General features: G+C 51.4%; 1 protein-coding gene across 6 annotated transcripts in view; it reads right to left on the bottom strand.

Annotated features, from left to right (window-relative positions):
• The window catches only part of NTNG2 (netrin G2), a 91,447-nt gene that overhangs the window by 24,394 nt on the left and 46,596 nt on the right, over nucleotides 1-20,457 (bottom strand). For all 6 annotated transcript variants that reach the window (XM_075906036.1, XM_075906038.1, XM_075906039.1 and 3 more), the window contains 2 exons: nucleotides 2,654-2,826; nucleotides 357-383 (listed from right to left, as the gene is read on the bottom strand). In XM_075906036.1, the coding sequence (XP_075762151.1) occupies nucleotides 357-383; nucleotides 2,654-2,826 (200 nt within the window). The remainder of the gene's footprint in view (nucleotides 1-356; nucleotides 384-2,653; nucleotides 2,827-20,457) is intronic.

The following is a 20,457-nucleotide window of genomic DNA, read 5'->3' as shown; positions in this document are numbered from 1 at the left end:
AGCTCCTTGAAGCAGGACTCTGTGAAACTGAGGGGAAAAGTTCAATGTGCTCACTGGTGTTTTTGAAGAAAGTGTGGGGTTTTTTTTTGTTTTAAATTTCCTTTCCTGCTGCCATTCTAACGAACCTCATGGGGAGAAACCATGCCAGAGCAAGAAACAATGAGGTTACTGAAGTCAAAGAAGGAAAATAGAAAGCTCTTTGATGGGACAGACAATGAGAGACAATTAAAGGAGAAGACTTATTGCCTGGCAGATGATAATGAGCAGAAAAGAATCATTTGTCTCTCAAATGATGTGCACAGGGCCCATGCGCTGAAGATGTCACATGCCAGCAGTTCAGTTACATTTTTACTTACTGCCAAAGGCCGAGCCTGCAGCTGCACCTGGAGGAAAGGAAAAGGAACAGGGTCAGCAAAAGCCAAGAAGCCATTTGTGCTAATTAACAAGGGCCTTGTTGATACTTGCTTCAGCTTCCTGCATCTTAAAAGCAAACTAAGGCAAACCATAGAGGTGACCAGACAGCAACGGCCTTGGAAATGTTTGGATCCTGCGGCACAGGATGAAATCTACCTGGGTGGCTGGGGGGAAGAAAGCCAGCTTGCCTACTGCTAATGGAATTTCTTAACTCTTTTCCTGACCTGCCAGTGTACCCAGGAAGGGCTGTGTAAGCATTCGAGACTTGCCATATACCCGTCTGAGATATGGGGACCAAGTGCCATAGGAGCATAACCGGTGCTGCACTCTTAGAGTGAGGCCCTGACTCACCAGTGGATTGTACTGGGGCTGGCATCTTTCAGGTTGGAACAGAACAACAGGAAAGGAGGTTGGGGGAAGGAGAAAAACCACACCTGACCTGAGGCTTGGCGTTTTAGGTGGGGAGAAATTGCCTCTTAGTTGTGTATTCATTGGGTGAGGTGGAGGATGAGTCTCCAACACTGCCAGTTAGTTATTGGTCACAGGTGGGAAATGTTTGAGGTCCACTTAAGGGGCAAAAAGTTAAATTTAACTGAGATGTCAGAATACAGAAAAACACCGATGAGTCAGGTTTTCCCCCAACCTTAAAGAAAGTGGCCAGAAATGAAAACGCTAGGAAATGACCAGCGAGAAAGGACTTGGGAAAATTGCTTCTACTCCAAATTTGACAAGTATGTAAATCCGCCAGACAGAGCCGAAGGGAGGAGGAGATATAGGAAAGGGAAAATGAGAGACAGATGTTAAAAAAAGAGCAAGGATGGGGAGGGAAGTGGGGCTGGAGATAGCGTGAAAAGGACCAGGAGCTAGAGAAATGAAAGAGACACACGGAAGGAAAGGAAAAAGAATAGCATGTCTCTGTCTGTGTCAACACCAAAAAACTCTCCCAGGCTCCTTTGAAGGAACACAGGCGTTTGGCGGTAGATGACAAGGTTGTTCCCTTTCAAAGCACCAGTTCATCTCCCATCCCAGGCGCACACAGAACATTCCTGTCATGGCCTTCAGAGCCTGTATTTCAGCTTTGATCATCTTAAAGCACATAAATCTTTCAGAAATGGAGGGGGAGAGGAAGAAGGATTCTCTTTGGTAACATTCAAGGCTGCCACTTAAAAGGCTAGAGTGGTTACTGCTGCTCTCTGACACTTATGCAAGCTTGCTCAGGCAAACTGGACATAACCCTGGAGTGACTGGACTGTGCCTGGTGTCTTCCACCACCACCGGTCCTGTGGTAAGATGATAATGGCTGCAGCCTTGCCGTGTTTCGTTTCATGCGAGCACGTACCGCAACGTGAATGCGGCAATGGATTACACGGCGCAGCCGCAGTGTTGAGGGAAAGGAACCCTTCCGTGTTCTTCACTGTGGCCAGATACTCCATGAGAGACCTATGAACAGCTTCCAGCAGAGAATAAATAGGGCACCCACGCTCCCTTCCAGCCGCCTGTTTTTCAGTGCACTTACTGGGCACTGAATGGAGATAAGCACATTTTCCCAGCAGCCTTGAGGGTGTTATTTTTAAGGGACATGGGCAGTGGGGCTGACAGATTTGCCGGGCCCCGGGCAAGGCACAGGGTGGGGGGAGGGCCAAGCTCCTTGCCCCTGGAAGGGGTAGGGCTGGGGTAGCCTCCCCTCAGCATCCCTCAACACTGCCTGGAGACACTGGACAGGGCTCCGGCAACAATCTAAAAGGGCCCGGGGCTCCAGCCACCACTGTTGCTGTGGTAGGGGTGGTGGTGGCTGGGAGCCCTGGGCCCTTTGGAATCGCCAGGCCCTGGGGCAGCTGGCCCATTGCCCCTCCCCGCATCAGCGAGCCTGGACAGAGTAATTCAGAGTAAAATGCCTATCTGAGGCTATGGAGCTATCTGATGGGCTACACTTGTCCCTCCGTGAGCCAGCATATCCTTCTGTCCCTCCCCATCCAGTCAGTCCAGCAACTCCACTACAAACAGTCACCAAGCTCCCTTCACCCCGCCCCCCCCATGGGGCATCTCATTCCTGTGTACCCTGAGAACCTAGTAAATGTTCACCTCTGCTGTACAACCAAACCCTTCACTCCTGCAGGCCTGGGCATGGACTCCACCTGGAGGCATCCTGAAATGTCGACCCTTCCTGTGCGGGGCTCACTTACATCTGTGGACACTGTGCAGCGTGCCAATGTGGGCTCAGCGCAGTACAGTAACTTACATGCGTTAGGTGATCCGTTGGGGAGGGGCAGATAGGAGCCGGCCCGCCAAGACCTGGTGCGGAAGTTCTTCTTGCATTTGCCACAGTCCTGGCCAGTGGTGTTGTGTTCACATTCACACTGCAGGCTGCCCTCCTTAAAGGAGCACAGGTTGGCATGAAGGTTGCATTTACACCTGTAGGAGGAAAATGAGAGAGAGAGAGAATAGTACAAAATGCACAGTCAACCTGTGGAACTCCTTGCCAGAGGATGTTGTGAAGGCCAAGTCTATAATAAGGTGGAAGAAGGAACTAGATAAGTCCATGGAGGATAGGTCCATCAATGGCTATTAGCCAGGATGGGCAGGAATGGTGTCCCTAGCCTCTGTTTGTCAGAAGCTAGGAATGGGTGGCAAGGGAGGGATCACTTGCTGATTCTCTGTTCTGTTCATTCCTCTGGAGCACCTGGCATTGGCCACTGTCAGAAGCTCATCTGTTCCGTATCAGAGGCAGCAGTGCGGGGGGAGGCAGAAGCCGGTGGCTCCCTGCGCTTTATGGCTCCCGCAGTCACTTGTGCCCCCTTCTGCCTCCCACAGAGGCAGAAACACAGCGGGGAATGGGGGTGCCGGGGGGGAGGGGGCAGGAATGAGCATGGACTCCCATGGAGCTGCCTGGCCCTCCCACACTCCTGCCTCTATATCAGAGGCAGCAGCGCAGGAAGGAGGGGCAGGAGGGAGCTGGTACGTGCAGGGAGCCGGCTTTCAAGCCAGCTCCCAACGCGTACTGGCTCCCACTGTGCCAGCTCCCCCTGCCACCCTGCTGCCTGTATCAGAGACAGTGGGGGTGAGGGACAAGCGAGAGTTGGTACGTGTAGGGAGGCCCCTGACCTCTCCCCTCCCACACTGCTGCCTCCCACAGAGGCAGCAGCGCAGGGAGGGGCAGGCAGGAGCCGGTGCTCCCCTTCTCCCCCGCCATTTGTAAATGTGTAACCACCAAACATTTCAGCAGTTACATCGGGGGTGGGCAATAATTTTTGTCCAGGGGCCCGGAAGGGGCGGAGCCTAAACAGGAAGGGGCAGGGCTTCCCCATCCCCAGACCATGATTGGTTTGGGGATGGGGGAGCCCCTTTGCCTCATCTTCCTACTAGGCACCCATACCCTGGAGGAGGCTTGGCACGCTCCTCCACTCCAAGGCCAATCAGGGCCTGGGGGCGGGCAGAGCACAGGAAGCCTCCTCCCGCCCCGCGAGGAGCATGTGGCACTTTGAAGTGCCACGGGCTCCTCCCAGGGCTGGAACGGGGCGAAGGAAGCTTGACGCAGCTCCCCCGCCCCCGGGTCCTGATTGGCCTTGGGGCAGGGGAGCGCCCAAAGCTCCTCCACTCTCTCCCCCACCCTGCGGATAGCGCATGGCACTTCACTCCCCAATTAAGGCCTAGGGGCGGGGGAGCACCCAAAGCCTTCTCTGCTCTGCCCCTGCCCTGCGAGCACGGTGCACTGTGAGCAGGGCGGGGGCAGAGTGGAGAAGGCTTTGGGAGCTCCACCACCCACAGGCCCTAACTGGCCAGGGGGTGGGAGAGCAGCAGAGCCTACGCAGGCAGGATCCACCCACTTGGCGGGCCAGATCTGGCCCACAGAGGCCCTTTTGCCCACCCCTGAGTTACATTATTACATAAATAAATACACTTTAACATCCCTAGTTAGAAGGATTCATTCACCTGTTTATGGTGGATTTGCACCCTCCCTTACACTGTGAGAGGTATTGTCCGTTACCCACATGACTGCTAGAGGACAGGTTTATACACGTTAGCAGAAAATGGCACAACCCCATCTGATAAAATGAAAGTTTGCAGAGACAGGAGGCTCAATGTGCCACTGCACGTCAGGCCACTTTTATTTTGATGCCTAAAGATGTACTTGGGGGCCTGATTTTAGGCAAGCAGGTTTGGAAGTTTTGGTCTTAATCTCTAAAGCGGTGCCTCTCTTTTCTCATCAGTAAAATGGGGGTAATGTGATGACACTTATTATGTGCTTTGAGATCCTTGATGAAAGGCAATATATACATGCTACGGACTAAAACCTGTGTTGACTCACCCCCCCATGCAACACCACTGAATTCACTACAGCTGCAGAGGGTATAAGTCACAGCCAAAGTTAGCTCTAAGCAACTATTTGTGAAGCTTGGGATCACCATGTCTTAGGAATCTGCTGATCTCCACCTTTCACCTGTAATCTGAGGCAGACTCATGTTAAACAAACCTCCTGGCTACGTCTAGACTGCATCCCTTTTCCATAAAAGGGATGCAAATTAGACGTATCGCAATTGCTAATGAAGCGGGGATTTAAATCTCCCCCGCTTCATTAGCATAAAAATGGCTGCTGCTTTTTTTCGGCACGGAGCTTTGCTGGAAAAAAGCTCCAGTCTAGACACGGATCTTTCGGAAAATAAAGCCTTTTCTGAAAGATCCCTTATCCCTCTTAAAATAAGGGATAAGGGATCTTTCGGAAAAGGCTTTATTTTCCAAAAGATCTGCGTCTAGACTGGCGCTTTTTTCCGGCAAAGCTCCGTGCCGAAAAAAAGCGGCAGCCATTTTTATGCTAATGAAGCGGGGGAGATTTAAATCCCCGCTTCATTAGCAATTGCGATTCGTCTAATTTGCATCCCTTTTATGGAAAAGGGATGCAGTCTAGACGTAGCCTCTGTGTCAATCCCAACCACCACCCAGACTCAGTTTCAGGTGTTCTTCCCATGCTGGAAGGGAAGAATTTCTGTGAATCATTGGAGACCTCCCTTTTTCTTCTGAACTATCTCAGACCCTTAGACACACCAGATTTTATAGGAATAGCTCATTATATTAATGAGAAACATGAACTTCAGTCCCCAAGCAGGTTGTTAAAATAAAGAGCCTTTCTCCCAGGGAGTGGAGTAAGTTGATAGGATGCAGAACCTTTCACCCTAAGATCACCAGTTGCAATCCAACCCTGCTCAGTGAAAACAAAGTTATGACCAGCTGATGGTTATTTGGTGCCCTGTGGGAAATGAATAGTGAGTCTCAGACTGGATCCTAGCAGACTAAAGTCCACCCTACCAAAAACAAAAAAATAAAATAAAATCACAACTTGCTCTCTTTCTGGAAGTGTCCAGAGGCAACAAAAGCATGGAAACAGCACTAAGCACTTTGCAAATATTAATGACTAAACTTATAATGAGCCGTTGCAAGGCCGGTAGTCATTATATACCCCATGTTACACACCAGGACGCTGAAAAAGAGGGGTGAGGGAACCCCTGTAAAATCAGAGCTGAAGTTAGAATGCAGGGCTGACAGGCCTATGATCAGACCATGAGAACTATAAGAAACAGAGGCTGAGCACCCTGCTAGTCCCAGAAGTAGTTACCCTGGGTTAGGGTTGAGGTGCAATGTGCCCGATTCTTTACTACTTTGCACATTGTGTAAGCATTGGTATCTGTGCAAAGTGGGTGAGGCAATGTAACCACCAGTGAGTTAAAAAATCTGATTGGGGAGCACTCAGGTTTTACAGGTGTAAAGGATGAGAAGGTGCAAGGCAGTGAAGAATCAGGCCTGTTGGCACAACAGTGTTAGGAGAAACTTGCGTGGCTGCTTATGGTGCTGTATCCAGTTGGGACTAAGCAGATGGTGTCGGTGCTGTCAGCCTGGCACTGCTCACCTGCACTATATCACATCAAGAGAAATCGCAACCTCCTAAGCAGAATATTCCAGGAGCCGAAGTTTCTTCAGAGTCTCCAAAGAGTCCCATCTCCATGCTTCTGACACACAGCGTCTGCCCTTGCTGGGATCCCATTTGTGCATGGCTGGAAGATTTCACTTAAGTTATTTTTGTTTCCTTGTTCTTATTCCCGGCAAACTCTTACTCACATGCCATGTAGCAACTGGGCAAGACGCTCCTTCTCTCCACCATGTAATCCTCACTGAACCTCTGACTCAGGGAAGAAAGGAAACATACACTCCAACAGGGAGCAAATTTGCTCTCTCAGGCAGGAGCTGCCAAACACAGTGTGTGTGTTACCAAAGGCTGGCAAGGGCAGGTAACAGCTGAAAGAGCTAAAAGCCATAGAACTTAAAAACACTGGGAACAGCTTGTAAGTCAGCAAGTCTGGAAAAGAGAAGCGGCGTTAGCCAGCACTTAGCAAAAAAGGGTCCTTGTGTCTCAGCTGTGATGGATTCGTCCTTGTGCCTGATGGAGAGAAGTTTCCGCACTGATGTCCTAAGCCCTTGGAATAGGCAATGACCAGGACGCTGGCGCATGGAGCCTGACTCAGTGAATTATTTAGAGTCCATAGAGCACTGGCTCCCTCTCTTGCTATAAAATTAACAAAAGAAAAAACGGGGGAGTAAGCAAAACAGCAGGTTAAAACAGGTCAGAGCTCTGCCGCTGCTGAGCTGACCCAGGTTTGAGAGCAAAGGCTGTGGGGAGGTACAGCACTACTCACTCTTCGTAAAAGGGGACAAGGAAGTTTGTGATTCAACCCTAGGCCCTCCCCTCCCATGTAACAATCAGCAGGCAAATGCTCAGAACCAGGGGTGCTATTCACAGCAGGTCGCTCAGAAGCCTGGACCACACAGGTCAACTTCTTCTAGCTCCTCACTCCCCTTCTGACAGGGGCTCCCAAGTCCATGCTTCCTAGTGTGGTTTTCTCCACAGAGGAGAAATGGATTCCTGATGGTCCCGAGGTGACTCACTTAAGTGGCACGATTGAGCTCAAGGTCGAGGGATGGAGACCCACTTAACGCACAACCAGCTTAGGCCCAAGCTCTGTTGCGCGCCCCATGATGTTTCACTCTGGCAGAGAAGAGCGGAGCAAAGGGCTTCTCCTCCTCGTTAGCTGGAACCTGGAGCTCTACGAATAGCCAAAGCAAAGGCCTAGGTGACAAGGCTCTTGATTCTGTCCCTGGCTCTGCCACAGATGCATGATGTTACCCGCAAGTTACTTCACCTCCTTGTCGGTGCCCACACCTTGTCTGCAAAATGGGACTAATACTTAACTCGTTCAGATTTGCTTTGAGACTCTCCGATCACAGGTTCTAAAGAAGGGGAAGGTGACACAGCTCATCTGCTCAGCTATGCATGCAGCAATCACCTGTCAAGGGGAAGGGAAGCCACGACTTGGCAGAGGCCTCTCCGACCTTTTACAGTCACTCATAGATACACCATTGTGAGGCTGAGGCAGCGGAGTCAGCTCGTGAGTGAAATGCGACACCCTCTCCATGCCACAAGGGCCTTCCCTGAGTCAGGAGACTCAGCTGCATTCCCCAGGCAACAGCAGAGACTAAGTTATACGGTCATGGGCGTAAGGCCGAGAGGGGCCTGGCCAGCTCTTACAACGGAAGGGTGCTGCTGAGCAGCTACCAAATCTCAGCCCTGGCTGATCTTCCAGCCACTCCTGGGAGAGTGAGATAAGGGTCTCCCATGCGCACTCCCTGCCACGGGTGAGCACAGAGCTTGCTGCCCACGACGCCTCGGCTACCAAATCAGCACTTGGGGGTTTCTCTCAGGCCTGGGGCAGGCAGCGGCCATGAGTTCCCCTGTCACATTGACAGGCACGGCTGGGGAAGAATCAGCCAGGAAACGCTTCCTTCTGTCTGCCTGTCGGAGCACGGAGAGACGACGGGCACTGTGCTTCCCGGAGAGGGCTCTCGCTCTCTCATCAGTGTAAACAAGGAACATTAAATAAAGAGCAAGCAGCAGCAGAGCCAGCCCGCCGCCCTCCCCCAGTCCCAGGTCAGCTATTTCTCGCTGCCTGGTCCTATCCACAGCACAAAAGTTACCTCGTCCAAAGGATCAATTTTACCAGGGAATTGCTTTCTGAATTCGACCTTTGAGAATCATCAATCTCACCAGAAAACTATAACTTGAGCAGCCTGACCCCACAACACAGCACTTTTCAGACCAATCAATCAGGATGCATTATTTAATAATGAGCAGCGGAGCAGCTTCAAAGGGGCCAGGCTGCTGATCCCAGCGTGCTGCTCCTGCTGCTGCCGCCGCCTTGAGCAGAACTTGTCACTCCCCTCGCTCTCCTCCCTGCCCACGCCTCCCCCACTGCCAATCCGTCTCTGGTTCTGCCTTAACTCCTTCGGCCTGCGTGGCTGGGTACAGACCACTCTCCTCCAAGGACGTGCGCGTTAGGGGCTGTGCCTTTCGCTAGCCAAGATCCAGCAGGTAGAGAATGGAGAGAAGAGCATTAGTCCAGTCCCAGAAGAGCATGTGGCAAGTCCCGTGTCTCTCCAGCAGGCACTCAACAGTCAGAACCAAGGCAGGACAAGGAACAGGGGTTTAGGATCAGGGGTGGGGAACCGCTTTTGGGTCAGGGGCCAGTGACCCACAGAAAAAAATCGGTTGGGGGGCCGCACACAAATGAGAAGCAAAACAAAACAAAAAAACCAGACAACACAAACCCTCACTGACGTGGCCCCCGACTGAGGAGAAAGACACCCCCCATATTCCCCTTGCACACCAGAACCTAGTGGGGCCCAGGCTAGTGAGTTTCCTGTGCTCCAGCCCTCTGGGGAGGCTATGGGAGAGCTGGAGTGCCAGTGCAGGCTCCCCAGTGGGGGCAGGGGGGAGGAAGGAGAGAGAGCCCTGAGCCTGGGGGACCAGATCCAGGCAAGACAGGGACCACATCCAGCCCCTAGGGCAGTGGTCTCCAACCTTTTTACACCCAAGATCACTTTTTAAATGACAGACCAAGCCAAGATCTACCACCCCGCCCCTTCCTTGAAGCCCCGCCCTCTCTATTCTCCTCCTCTCCATCACTTGCTATCCCCAATCCTTATACTGCTGCTTATTTTTATTTTTTTTATTCTTCTGTAGAAAGAGGTTTTTCCAACATTTGGCCTGTCTACACTGGACCAAATGTCAGAAAACCCCTTCTTTTGGAAGCCACCTTATTCCTTGTGGAAAGAGGAATATAGGGGTGACCAAAAGAGCCTGTTTGCTCTTCCACTAAAAAAGCGGAAGAACAAACGCAACCCTGGATGCAGAAGAGTTTTTCTGGGATATCTCCAGAATCCTGAAAAGCTCCTGCAGTCTAGCTGGCCCCTTGCTGTGTTGAGACAGGATGTGTAGGCTCTGGGGTGGGAATGAGGGATTTGGCTGTGGGAATGGGTGAGAGGTGCAAGCTCTGGGAGGAAATCTGGATGCAGGAGGAGGTGGAGAAGGGGACACTGGCTCGGGGAGGGGGCTCCAGGCTGGGCAGTGTTGGGGTACTAAGCAGGCCACAGGCTTGCGGATGTGAGGGCGCAGGAATTTGGGTTGGGGTATGTGAGGGGCTGAGGGCAGGAGGTTCCAGTGTTTGATAGGCTCAGATCTAGGGTCTGGGGAAGGGGGAGTGCAGGAGTGGTTGTGGCCAGATGGGGGCTTGGCCCCAATTGGGGGTTTGTTGTCCAGGCTTCATTTTTAAATAAAATACTGTTAAACACAAAAAGTTTCTGCATTGTCTGTATTTATGAGAATGGCAGGAAACCTGCTCTGAGTCAGGGGTCACTGACGCATAGAAAAGTCACTTGGGAGCAGGGGACACAGTACTGGAGAGGGGTGCTAGTGGGTTCTGGGGCAGGGAACCAGGTGCCAGTGGGGGCAGGGGAGAGGGGGCAGGGTGCCAGGACAGGTTTCTGCAGCAGGGGACAGGGTGCTGGGGGGGGACAGGTTTCTGCAGAGGGGAGCAGGGGGACAGGTTTCTGTAGTAGGAGACAGGGTGCCAGAAGGAACTGGTTTCTGCAGGGGGGGCAGGGTGCCTTGGGACAAGTTTCTGCAGAGGGGGGGCAGGTTTCTGCAGCGGGGTGGGGGGGCAAGGGAGAGGGAACAGGGGGCCAGGAGAGTGGGGGACAAGTTTGGGGCAGATGAGAGGGAACAAGGTTGGGGGCAGGGAGTTCCCCACACCAGCCATAGAGGGAAGCCTCCGACCCGCGCTCCCTCCAGACTGACCGCAGGGCAGCCGGGCTGGAGCGAAGAAAAGTGGCTGCCCAGCCAGCTGGCCGTGGTGCTCAGCCAGGGTGCCACCAAGCTCCACGTGGGCAGGCGCAGAGGGGAAGCCGCCCGATCAGCTGGAGCGCGGTTCAGCCTCCTCTGGCCAGGCAGCTTCTCCTCTGCGCCAGCCCACGTGAAGCGTGGTGCACCCTGGCTAAGCGCCATGGCCAGCTGGCCGGGCAGCTGCTTCTCTTCCCTCCAGCCCGGCTGCCCTGCGCTCAGCCCAGGGAGGCTGCGCCTAGCTCTAGCTGTGAAAGCCACAGTCAGCTGGCTGGGGTGTTTCAGCCCTCCCGACCTCCCAGCTCCCACCATTCCTCGCAGCTACTCACCTGTGTTGTTGCTCGGTGAGTAGCTGCTCCTCAAATGAGGAAATCTAATGTAAATGTACAGCGCAGGCGCGCAGTTCAGAGAGGGCTCAAGAGCTACTCTTAGAGCCCCTGAGATCTACCAGTAGCTCGCGATCTACTGGTTGGTGACCATGGCCCTAGGGCTCAGGTTTTCCACCCCTGTATCAATGATATTAGAGGACTGGCCAATGCTACATGTCCTAACACTGGCTATTGTGAACCTCTCCGTTCTCAGGGTTGCCCCAACTCCTCTCCCTTTCCACTATTATAAAATGACTGGGGAGTGTCCCCTGCTCCCCCACCAGGCAGGCCTACCACTCCTCCTGGTTGCCACCCTCCCCCCCCAGCCGGCCCAGGCCTCTCATTGCCCCCCCCCCCCCAGGGCCACAGCCTGCCACAGCCTCTCAGTGTCTCTCCCCAGGGCTGCAGCCTACCCCGGCCTCTCACGCCACCCCCACCCCATGCAGCCTGCCCTGGCCTCTCACTGCCTCCTCCACGGCCGCAGCTAGCCCTGGCTTCTCAGTTCCCCCCCCCCCCCCAAGGGGGGAAGGTGCATGGCTCTAGGCCCCCAAAAGAGGGGAGGCCACATGGCTCTGGTTGCATAATAGTTCCCATAATAGAAGGACTAGAGGACACCAAAGGAAAGGAATGGGTAGCAGGCTTCAAACTAGTAACAGAAAGTTGTTCTTCACAAAGCAAAGAGTCAACCTGTGGAACTCCTTGCTGCAGGAGGCTGTGAAGGCTAGAACTAGAACAGAGTTTAAAGGGAAGTAAGATCAAGTCATGGAGGTTGGGTCCATGGAGTGGTATTAGCCAGGGGGTAGGAGTGGCTCAGGGTTGGGGGTCTCAGTGGACCCCCTTGATTCTCTTGCACACCTGCTCCTGGGTGGCCAGGCTGGCAGCTCTCCTGCCCTAGGCGGCCACTTTCCTGTGCCTAGTGCGGAGATCGTGGATGAGGTCCATGATGTCTGCACTAGCCCAGGCGGGTGCCCGCCTCTTGCGGTGCCGGGCAAGCTCCCGGGAGCCGCCAGCCTGGTCCCGGGAAGAGGGGGAGGGCTGGGGGGCATCGGGTGGCTGGCTCAAGCCGTGCCAGGTGCAGGGTCTGCTAGCTGGGTGCTGGCAGGCTTGCACCTGGCACAGGCACCGTAGCCAGCCCGTGCCCCTTTAAGGGGTCCGGGGCCGGGAGGGGGGCATACAAGTTTCCCTGGTGTAGGCCAGAGCAGCCACCAGGGAAACCTGGGGAGAGCTAGCCTCCCACTAGTTCGAACTAGGCTTAATCCTCGTAAAATGAGGTTTTCCTAGTTCAAACTAAGCGCTCCGTTAGTTCGAATTAAATTCGAACTAACGGAGCCCTAGTGTAGCGCCTATGAAAGTTAGTTCGAACTAACTTTGTAGTGTAGACATACCCTCAGTTACTGAAGTATTTATTTTTAATACGGATCCTTTCACCATCCTCCCCTTCCCTTCTGACATGATGCTGCAGGGCCTAGTCTGCCAAGTTCTATGTCTGGGGCACAAGGAGAACGGCCGAGCACCAGGGAACGCGTACAGGCTTTTAGGTGTCATTTTGCAGCCATGAAGAACATTTCATAGTCACCTCCATTTCTACACATCAGCATTCTGGAGGTCGGCAGCAGCTCTCTGTGAGCGAGGCACATCAGTGCCAAGTCTCCACGTGAGAGATGGAGGGGCAGCACGCTTACGGTTTCCAAATGAGGAGCCGTTGAGACTAAGTCACATGCAGCAGTCCTCCAGCACAACTGAAAAAATGAAAAGAGCAGCAACCACCCTACTCTCTCAGTCATAAAATTAAACCCTAAATAGTTTTTTTCAAAAATCCACAGAGATAGTTAACTTGATTCCCAGGATCTCCACGTCCTTTACAGTCACTGAATTCAGTCTCCCAGTGCCCCTGTGAGCTAACTACGGATCCTTATTCCCATTTTACAGATCAAGAAACAGAGCCCGAGAAAGAAGTTAAATAACTACCGGGGGGTACTGAGAGCCTTTGAAGCAAACTGTAAACCCCATATATGATGGAAACTACTTCAGGCTGTGGGGGTGTCACAGTACATGTCTCCATTCCACCCCCACACTTCAAGTTCCAGCACTTTTGTGATTATCCCCCGCAAAAAATAACCAGGACCCTTCAGTTGCAGAATCAGAACTCAGAAAGCCTGACTCCCAGTCTGCTGTTCTAACCACTAGACTGCACTGTCATGCTTCTCCAGGGCTGAGAGATGCTCAGTAAGTGGGTAAGTTGCAAAAGCTGCTCGCTTTTCTAGCACTCTTCATACCTGAAGCTGTTTTGTCTCCAGTGCTCATCCTCAGGGAGCTTTCCATTAACAGATCCCGAGGCCAGCAAGGACCACTGTCGGCACACAGCGCGACCGGTATAACTCTGGCCCTAGAACTTCCCCAAACTAAAGAAGGAGCCCTGGCCCCAAACCCCCCTCCCTGTGAATCAGGCATACTCACTGCACGCACAAGCAGCTCGGAGCAACCAGCATTTTCAGACAGGCCTGTGGCTGGCATGCAAGAGAGCAGAGGAAGGGGAGAAGCAGGGTTTCTCCAATGCTTCCTTCCACACCATTTCTACCCTGGAGGATAACGTCTATTCACCAGTGTGTCTCAGCCTCCATTTGTCTCCCTCTGCCCTCTCTCATCATGCCCCTCCCTCCCTCCGCACCTGAGAGTAAGGCCAGTATACACTTCAAAGCTGATGACTGTGCCACCAGACGGCCTCTCTGGCTATAGATGCAGATCTCTACTCCCTGGTCAGAGACCATCTGGCTTTTCTCTTGCCCCTGCTCCATAGCCAGACCTTACTCAAAATCCACTAACTCAAGAGTGCCAACCCTCCCAGTTAAAATCCCTTCTCCCTGCTGGTGTTGGGAAAACTCAACAGAGGAGTGGAAAGCTGTTTTTGCCTGGCATCCAAAAGTTGGATTACAATGCCTTTCCACAGGATTGTTCGCTCACTGTAACGGATGAACTTTTAATGAGTCTCATGGGACAATGTGTTTGAAGGGAGCTCTTTCCTCTCCCTCCCTGAGAGAGTCCCTCTTTCAACTCATCTTGGTTCTTGTGAATACATGAATAACTATTTTTCTCCTGCCATCCACAGCCCTTGATTACACGCACCACTTAGGCAGTTCTCTGACGATTAACCCCATTTCTACCTAATTCTCTGCAACCGTTCTAATGGATTGGCAAAGCATGAAGCAAGTATTCCAGTAACATCACAGTAAGTCTGCAGCTACAAAATACAATGGGCATTGCACTGGGACTCTCTGTGCACCACCTCTGCACCCAGAAGCTTGTGCAATAGTTCCCAGCGAATAACGAATGTGGGCAACACCTTGCTTTCCCAGGAAGAGGAGTGGTATTTGGATTCACATTCCTAGGAAAATGTCGTGTGGTTCCTCACTATTCCAGAGAGCGAGTTGGAAAACCTCATATGGTAAATCAGCCCAAGTAACCTCAAAGTGCAGGACATTCTTCAGAAAAGGACCTGGCGATTACAGTGGATGAGAAGCTGGATATGAGTCAACAGTGTGCCCTTGTAGTCAAGAAGGCTAATGGCATATTAGAGTGCATTAGGAAGAGCATTGCCAGCAGATCCAGAGAAGTGATTATTCCCCTTTATTCTGCACTGGTGAGGCCACATCTGGAGTACTGCGTCTAGTTCTGGGCCCCCCGCCCCCACACACACTCTATAGGAAGGATGTGGACACACTGGAAAGGGTCCAGCAGAGGACAATCAAAATGATTAGGGGGCTGGAGCACATGACCTACAAGGAGAGGCTGAGGGATTTGGGCTTATTTAGTCTGCAGAAGAGAAGAGTGAGGGGGGATTTGAGAGCAGCCTTCAACTTCCTGAAGGGAGGTTCCAAAGAGGATAGAGAGAGGCTGTTCTCAGTAGTGACGGATGGCAGAACAAGCAGCAATGGTCTCAAATTACAGTGGAGGAGGTCTAGGTTGGACATTAGGAAAAACTATTTCCCTAGGAGGGTGGTGAAGTACTGGGATGGGTTCCCTAGGGAGGGGGTGGAATCTCCATCCCTAGAGGTTTTTAAATCTCGGCTTGACAAAGCCCTGGCTGGGATGATTTAGTTGGGGTTGGTCCTGCTTTGGGCAGGGGGCTGGACTCAAATGACCTGCTGAGGTCTCTTCCAGCCCTAGGATTCTATGTCAACATCAGAAGGCTTCAGTCCGAGGCACAAATCCCATTATTTGATCTCACAGTGCAGATGCATCACATGACTAGAGATTAGGGATGTTAGAGTGTAACCAATAAATCATCTAACCCTGGGGTGTCCAACACACTAGCCACATGTGTCTATTTGGGTGGTTGAGTGTGGCTAGCTGGCTTGAACATTAGCTTGACTAGTTTGCTATAGCAGTAGCCACGATCGTGCTTCAGAACTGGTTGGACACCATGGGTTTAACTGACAAGCTGATGCTTCTTGGTTAATGGTATCAGTTATACTCAGCCGGCTCCCAGGGAGGCAGCTTCACTGCATCAAGGCAGCAAAGCCTCTTCTCCAGGAGCCCAATGGGCAAGTGCTGTGGCAGTGAAGCCACCTCCCGCGGAGCCGGGCAGGCAGGGGCTGGCAGCTCCGCTCCTGGGGAGGCTTTCTTGCGGGCTCTATATAAAGCTAAGCTTTAGACTGCAGAGCCCACAGCACGTGTAACCACTAAGATTCTTAGTGGATTCACAGGTGCCATATTAAACGGTTTTTAACATCTCTGGCAGAGCTGGGCCTGACCTGATCACATGGGATCTGAATCCCTAACGGTGCCACCTCTGAACTCGAAATCCAGATCTCAAACCACAACCAACCACGCTAGGTCTGAATACAGGCTGAACTGTTGGGACACTCCGATCCCGAACCGAACTTGGCAGCTTTGCATAAGACAGCCTGGCGTCCTGGATCCTCATAGCGTGGGAAAAAAATCACGTCACACTGCCTCAATGTTCAGACACTTCTCATAATGCATCCACAGTACACAGAGCAAAGCACCACACCGATTAAACTCATGCCCGAAATGCTTTTCTCTGCCCAGCCTCCATGAGCAGTACTCTCCACCAGTGTTTCCTATAAGCTGAGCATTGTTTGGCTCGCTAAGGAGAAATTCAAATGCTGCCCAACTGATTAGTAGAGCACCCATTGCTAAATTTTTTTTCTACTGGTGGTGCACACTCACACACAAAAATTTATTCTGTACATGGATGGAAAAAATTAGAGGGGACATTGCTCTCTAGAGATTCCTAATGACACAGATTTGCTATGAACTGGTGAATTCTACTAGAATCCCTGGGGGTGTTACATCCACATCTTCACTTCCCAGAAGATCAATGTTGCAGCGATCGATCTTCTGGAGTTTGATTTAGCAGGTCTAGTAAAGAGCCACTCAATTGAACACTGAGGGTGGCCCTATTGACGCCGGAACTCCTGCTCCTCACGAGGAGTAAGGAAACTCAATGGGGGGGGGGGCGGGGGAGGGTGCTTCTCCCATTGACCTCGCACTGTGAGGATGGTGCTGAAGCTTGGCTTAAGATCCACTGATTCCAGCTACGATTTTGAGTTATCAAGAGAAGACCATCATCTAAAAGATGCCAGGATGACGACGATAATGGAGAGCAGCAGTTCATTTTAAATTAATTGACACTCAGCAGCAGTCAAAATAATGCTGAACTTTAGAAAGGATTTCCTCATATTGTTTATATTGAAAACAGTCTTTCCAAAAAGACTTCCTAGGAAGGGGCCGAGGAGGAAGGGTGAAAAGGATGCACCCTGGATATCGTAACATAAATATTTGCAGAGTAATGTGTATCAATGCTCTCTGGACTTTCTCCTGGAACGCAATAATGCCTACAATTGACTTCATTGGCCAAATTTAATTTGGGCTCCTGTGGAAGTCTCTTTATATTAAGTGCTTTAACATACATCACCTCCTCAGTCTATCGATGAAATTCTATTATCTGCCCAGGACCGGACACAACTCAGCAACAAAAGGAAAAAAGGCTCCACAAGACAAAGCCACGGGCAGGTAATAGGACCTTGGGCATCTCTCGGCTGGTATTGATGAAGTGTCACAAGTGCTTGGACAAAAAGAGCTTTGTGTGTCTCTCACTCTCCTCCTGCAAGCCCACAAGGACTCCCCTCCATTTTGTAGAGCAATAGCATTGAAGAGTCTTGAGGAAATATAAGCAAACAGCTGATGTGAGCTAATAACTTAATTTAACTGTATGACCAGGAGCAAGATTTTGCTCTGATAGAGCTCATTTAGGTTCAGGCTAGTTCCAAACAAACTCCACTCATAATGCTCCTGAACTGACAACACACTCGGCCAATGGAGTGCACGAGAGAACCACTGTGCCATGAGGAGGGTATTGCTTATTGGGAGCCAATTACCCCCAACGAGGGTACCACACTTCTTAGGAATTCCAAGAACACACGGGGGAAGAAGAGTGGGCACATTGTATTCAGTAGCGGCAACTCATACCATTTCACCTTGTACCCATGGTTATTTTTCCTATGGCTATCAGGGGGATGTGCAGCTCACAGTCCCTCCCAGTTCTCACAGTCCCTCCCAGTCCTCACAGTCCCTCCCAGTTTTCAGGAAAACATCCGATCCTGGTCAGTCGTTAACCAGAACCTATGAAGCTCGCCCTTAAAACAATTAAGTAGCTCCTGTCAGATGGCTGAAGAAAGCAAGTGATGTTACTACTCATCTAGAGGTTCTACTACAACAGGGTTTCCCAACCTATGGGTTGGGACCCAAATATGGGTCGGGACCCAAATATGGGTCACCCTTACATTTCAAAAGGGTCGCCAAGTGTCTCCCCAAGTGGCTCTGCCCCTTCTCCTTCCCCCCATTTTTGAATTGCCTTGGGTCACCAAGTCTTCCTGAATTGTCACAATGGGTCGCCATTTGGAAAAGTTTGGGAATCGCTGTCCTACAACAATGGTTCCCAAGCTGTGGTCTGTGAGGGTACTGCAGGGGGTCCTCGGAAAGTTTAGAAAGAAGGATAGTGGGACCGATCCTTTTTCTTTTTTTTCCTCCCCCATAGAGAGGGTCTGTGAAATTTTAATAGATTGAAAAGGGGTCCGTATGCTCAAAAAGGTTGGAAACCACTGTCCTACAACTTTCTAAATAGACATAGGATTAGGAAATTCCATGCACTGAAAGACAGGCTGAGACCAAACAGAACTCATTTCACCCGGGCGTACCAATTTCCATATTCCAGTCCGGGTCCTAACCAGGAACACACAAAGGGCTGTGGCCACTGCAATCCTCCAGAGGAACAGAGGCTGCAGTTCAGGAGGCTGCAGTTCAGCTAAGCATGGGGTTAACTGTATCTCTTTAGCCAAGATATTTTATCTAGTACAACCAAATGTCATGTTATTGAGAGGGCAGCAAAGAGTAACAGTGGACATTTAACCAGCTGCATTATGGGGCTGTTTGCGGAGGGTCACATTCCTTTGAGGCTAAAGTTGCAAGTACTGGCCACTGCTGGAGGAGGGTAGTGGACTGGGTGGACTGGTGTCCTGCTATGGCAAACTCTGTGCCAGGGCAACCAGAAATGGTGCATGGGCCGTATGAGTGCCCCTCCTTCACCTCAGTGAGCCACAGCAGCTTGCAGCCCACTGGGGTTGCACCTGCGGCCCCATGCCTCCATCTGCTTCTGTTCCCCACACTTCTCTTGTGCACCGGGGCACCAGAGCCTCACATTTATCTGGGAAGAGGGAGGAGGAGCAGGGCTCCTGGTGCTAGGGTTGCCAGGTGTCCAGTATTCACCCGGACAGTCCGGTAGTTTTGCCTCCTGTCCAGTAAAAAAAATTCAGAAAATACCGGACACCTAAGATGTCCTGTATTTTCTGGGTTTTTTCCCTGGCAGGAGGCGAAAATGCCAGGCACCTGGCAACCCTACCAACACTCAGCGCCCGGCCTCCCTCCTCCCCCAAGTTCTCCCCCCGGACCCCAACACCCTCAGCTCCCATGCTTACCTGGTTCCACAAGGCTGCCGGCACAAAATGGCTGCCGGCAAAAAGACCAAGGGGAAGCAATGACTCCCCCCTGGGTCTTAGTGCTCAACCGCTCCCCGTTCCTATTCTTGCACTCCCTCTTAAAGAGGACATGCTGTTTTATTTTATTATTGTGCAACAACTTTGGTTTCCCTCCCCTTTTTTTTCAACAGAATTTTTTCCCGGTGTTTTTTTTTGGGGGGGGGGGGGGAAGAAGGTGTTCGGTATTTTTGTTTCAACCATCTGGCAACCCTACCTGGTGCGCAAGAGGCACATGAAGAACGGGGGCAACCAGGGGGTCTGCAGGCCATGGATGGAGCCCCAGTGGGCCACATGTGGCCCGCAGGTGTCCCACCACTGCTGTATGCTGTACTCAGACAAAAAGAAATGCAACCCAGGCAGGGAATCCGTGTGTAAAACTGTGTCCCTCACTGCATCGTGAAACAACAGTGAAAAAATGACAAACTAAAGTAGGGGGAGGTGGAAAATTTAAACCAGATAAACCCACCCCCAACAAAAAACCTTCACAGAAAGAAAACAGATTGTGAAGGGGAGAGGGGGGAGACACAAAACAAGCAAGCTCCAAAACCCCAAATCATCTCTTCTAATAAATTAATCCTTGGCCTGACAAAGGCCCAGCAGCCGAGGTATTATTGTTCTCTAAGCCCATTTCACATGTACATTTTAATATCAATAACATCCCTGCGCTCACATAAGAAAGGTAGAAAAAGAGAGAAAGAAAAAAACTAGAGAAGGGAAAAGAGAGAGAGGACTCGGTTAATTAGTCTGAAATTGATTCACTTCTCTCCAATCTGATTTCCCATAACTGAATCCATGTGTCCTGGCTATGCCACATTAACTTCAATTACTGCTTATTAATACCCCAGTGATGGAGTATGCCCTAGTGAACGCTTCTGTGCCTGACATTAAAGAGAGGAGGAAATTACTCCAAAGAGACGCGGCATGAGGGGAGCAGAGTGTGGCCTTTTCTATCTCACCGGCCTGACAAGCCCAGTGTGACTTTGCACACAGGGAAAGAAATGAGGAGCCTCGTTCATTTAATCTCACCTAGTTCACTGGGTTGGTTGCTGTACAGAACAGAGAACTAAGTTCTGAACTGAGCGCTGTTTGGAAAGGTCTTTCCATTTCCCTCCCCTTCGCTACCCCGTCTGACACACTCCTGCAGGCCAAGGGCTTTCTCGTTTCTATTCCTGTCCTGAGTTCTGTGCATCTCCAGTTACTCAGCAGATCAATAGGGACAGGATGGAAGAAGAAAAAGAACACCAAGAAAGAGCGAGAGAATAAAAATAAACTGCCAGACATGAACTGAGCAACAGACTTAGCTGAGCTGGTGTGACGGGAAGGTTCAGGCCGAGAAGGGTATATGGGCATAGCGACAGTCTGGGAAGGAGTACGGCAGAAAGAGATCTAGGGGTTATAG

This window comes from Pelodiscus sinensis, chromosome 22, assembly GCF_049634645.1.
Source record: "Pelodiscus sinensis isolate JC-2024 chromosome 22, ASM4963464v1, whole genome shotgun sequence".
NCBI lineage: Eukaryota > Metazoa > Chordata > Testudines > Trionychidae > Pelodiscus > Pelodiscus sinensis.
This window is presented reverse-complemented; position numbering and strand designations above follow the sequence as displayed.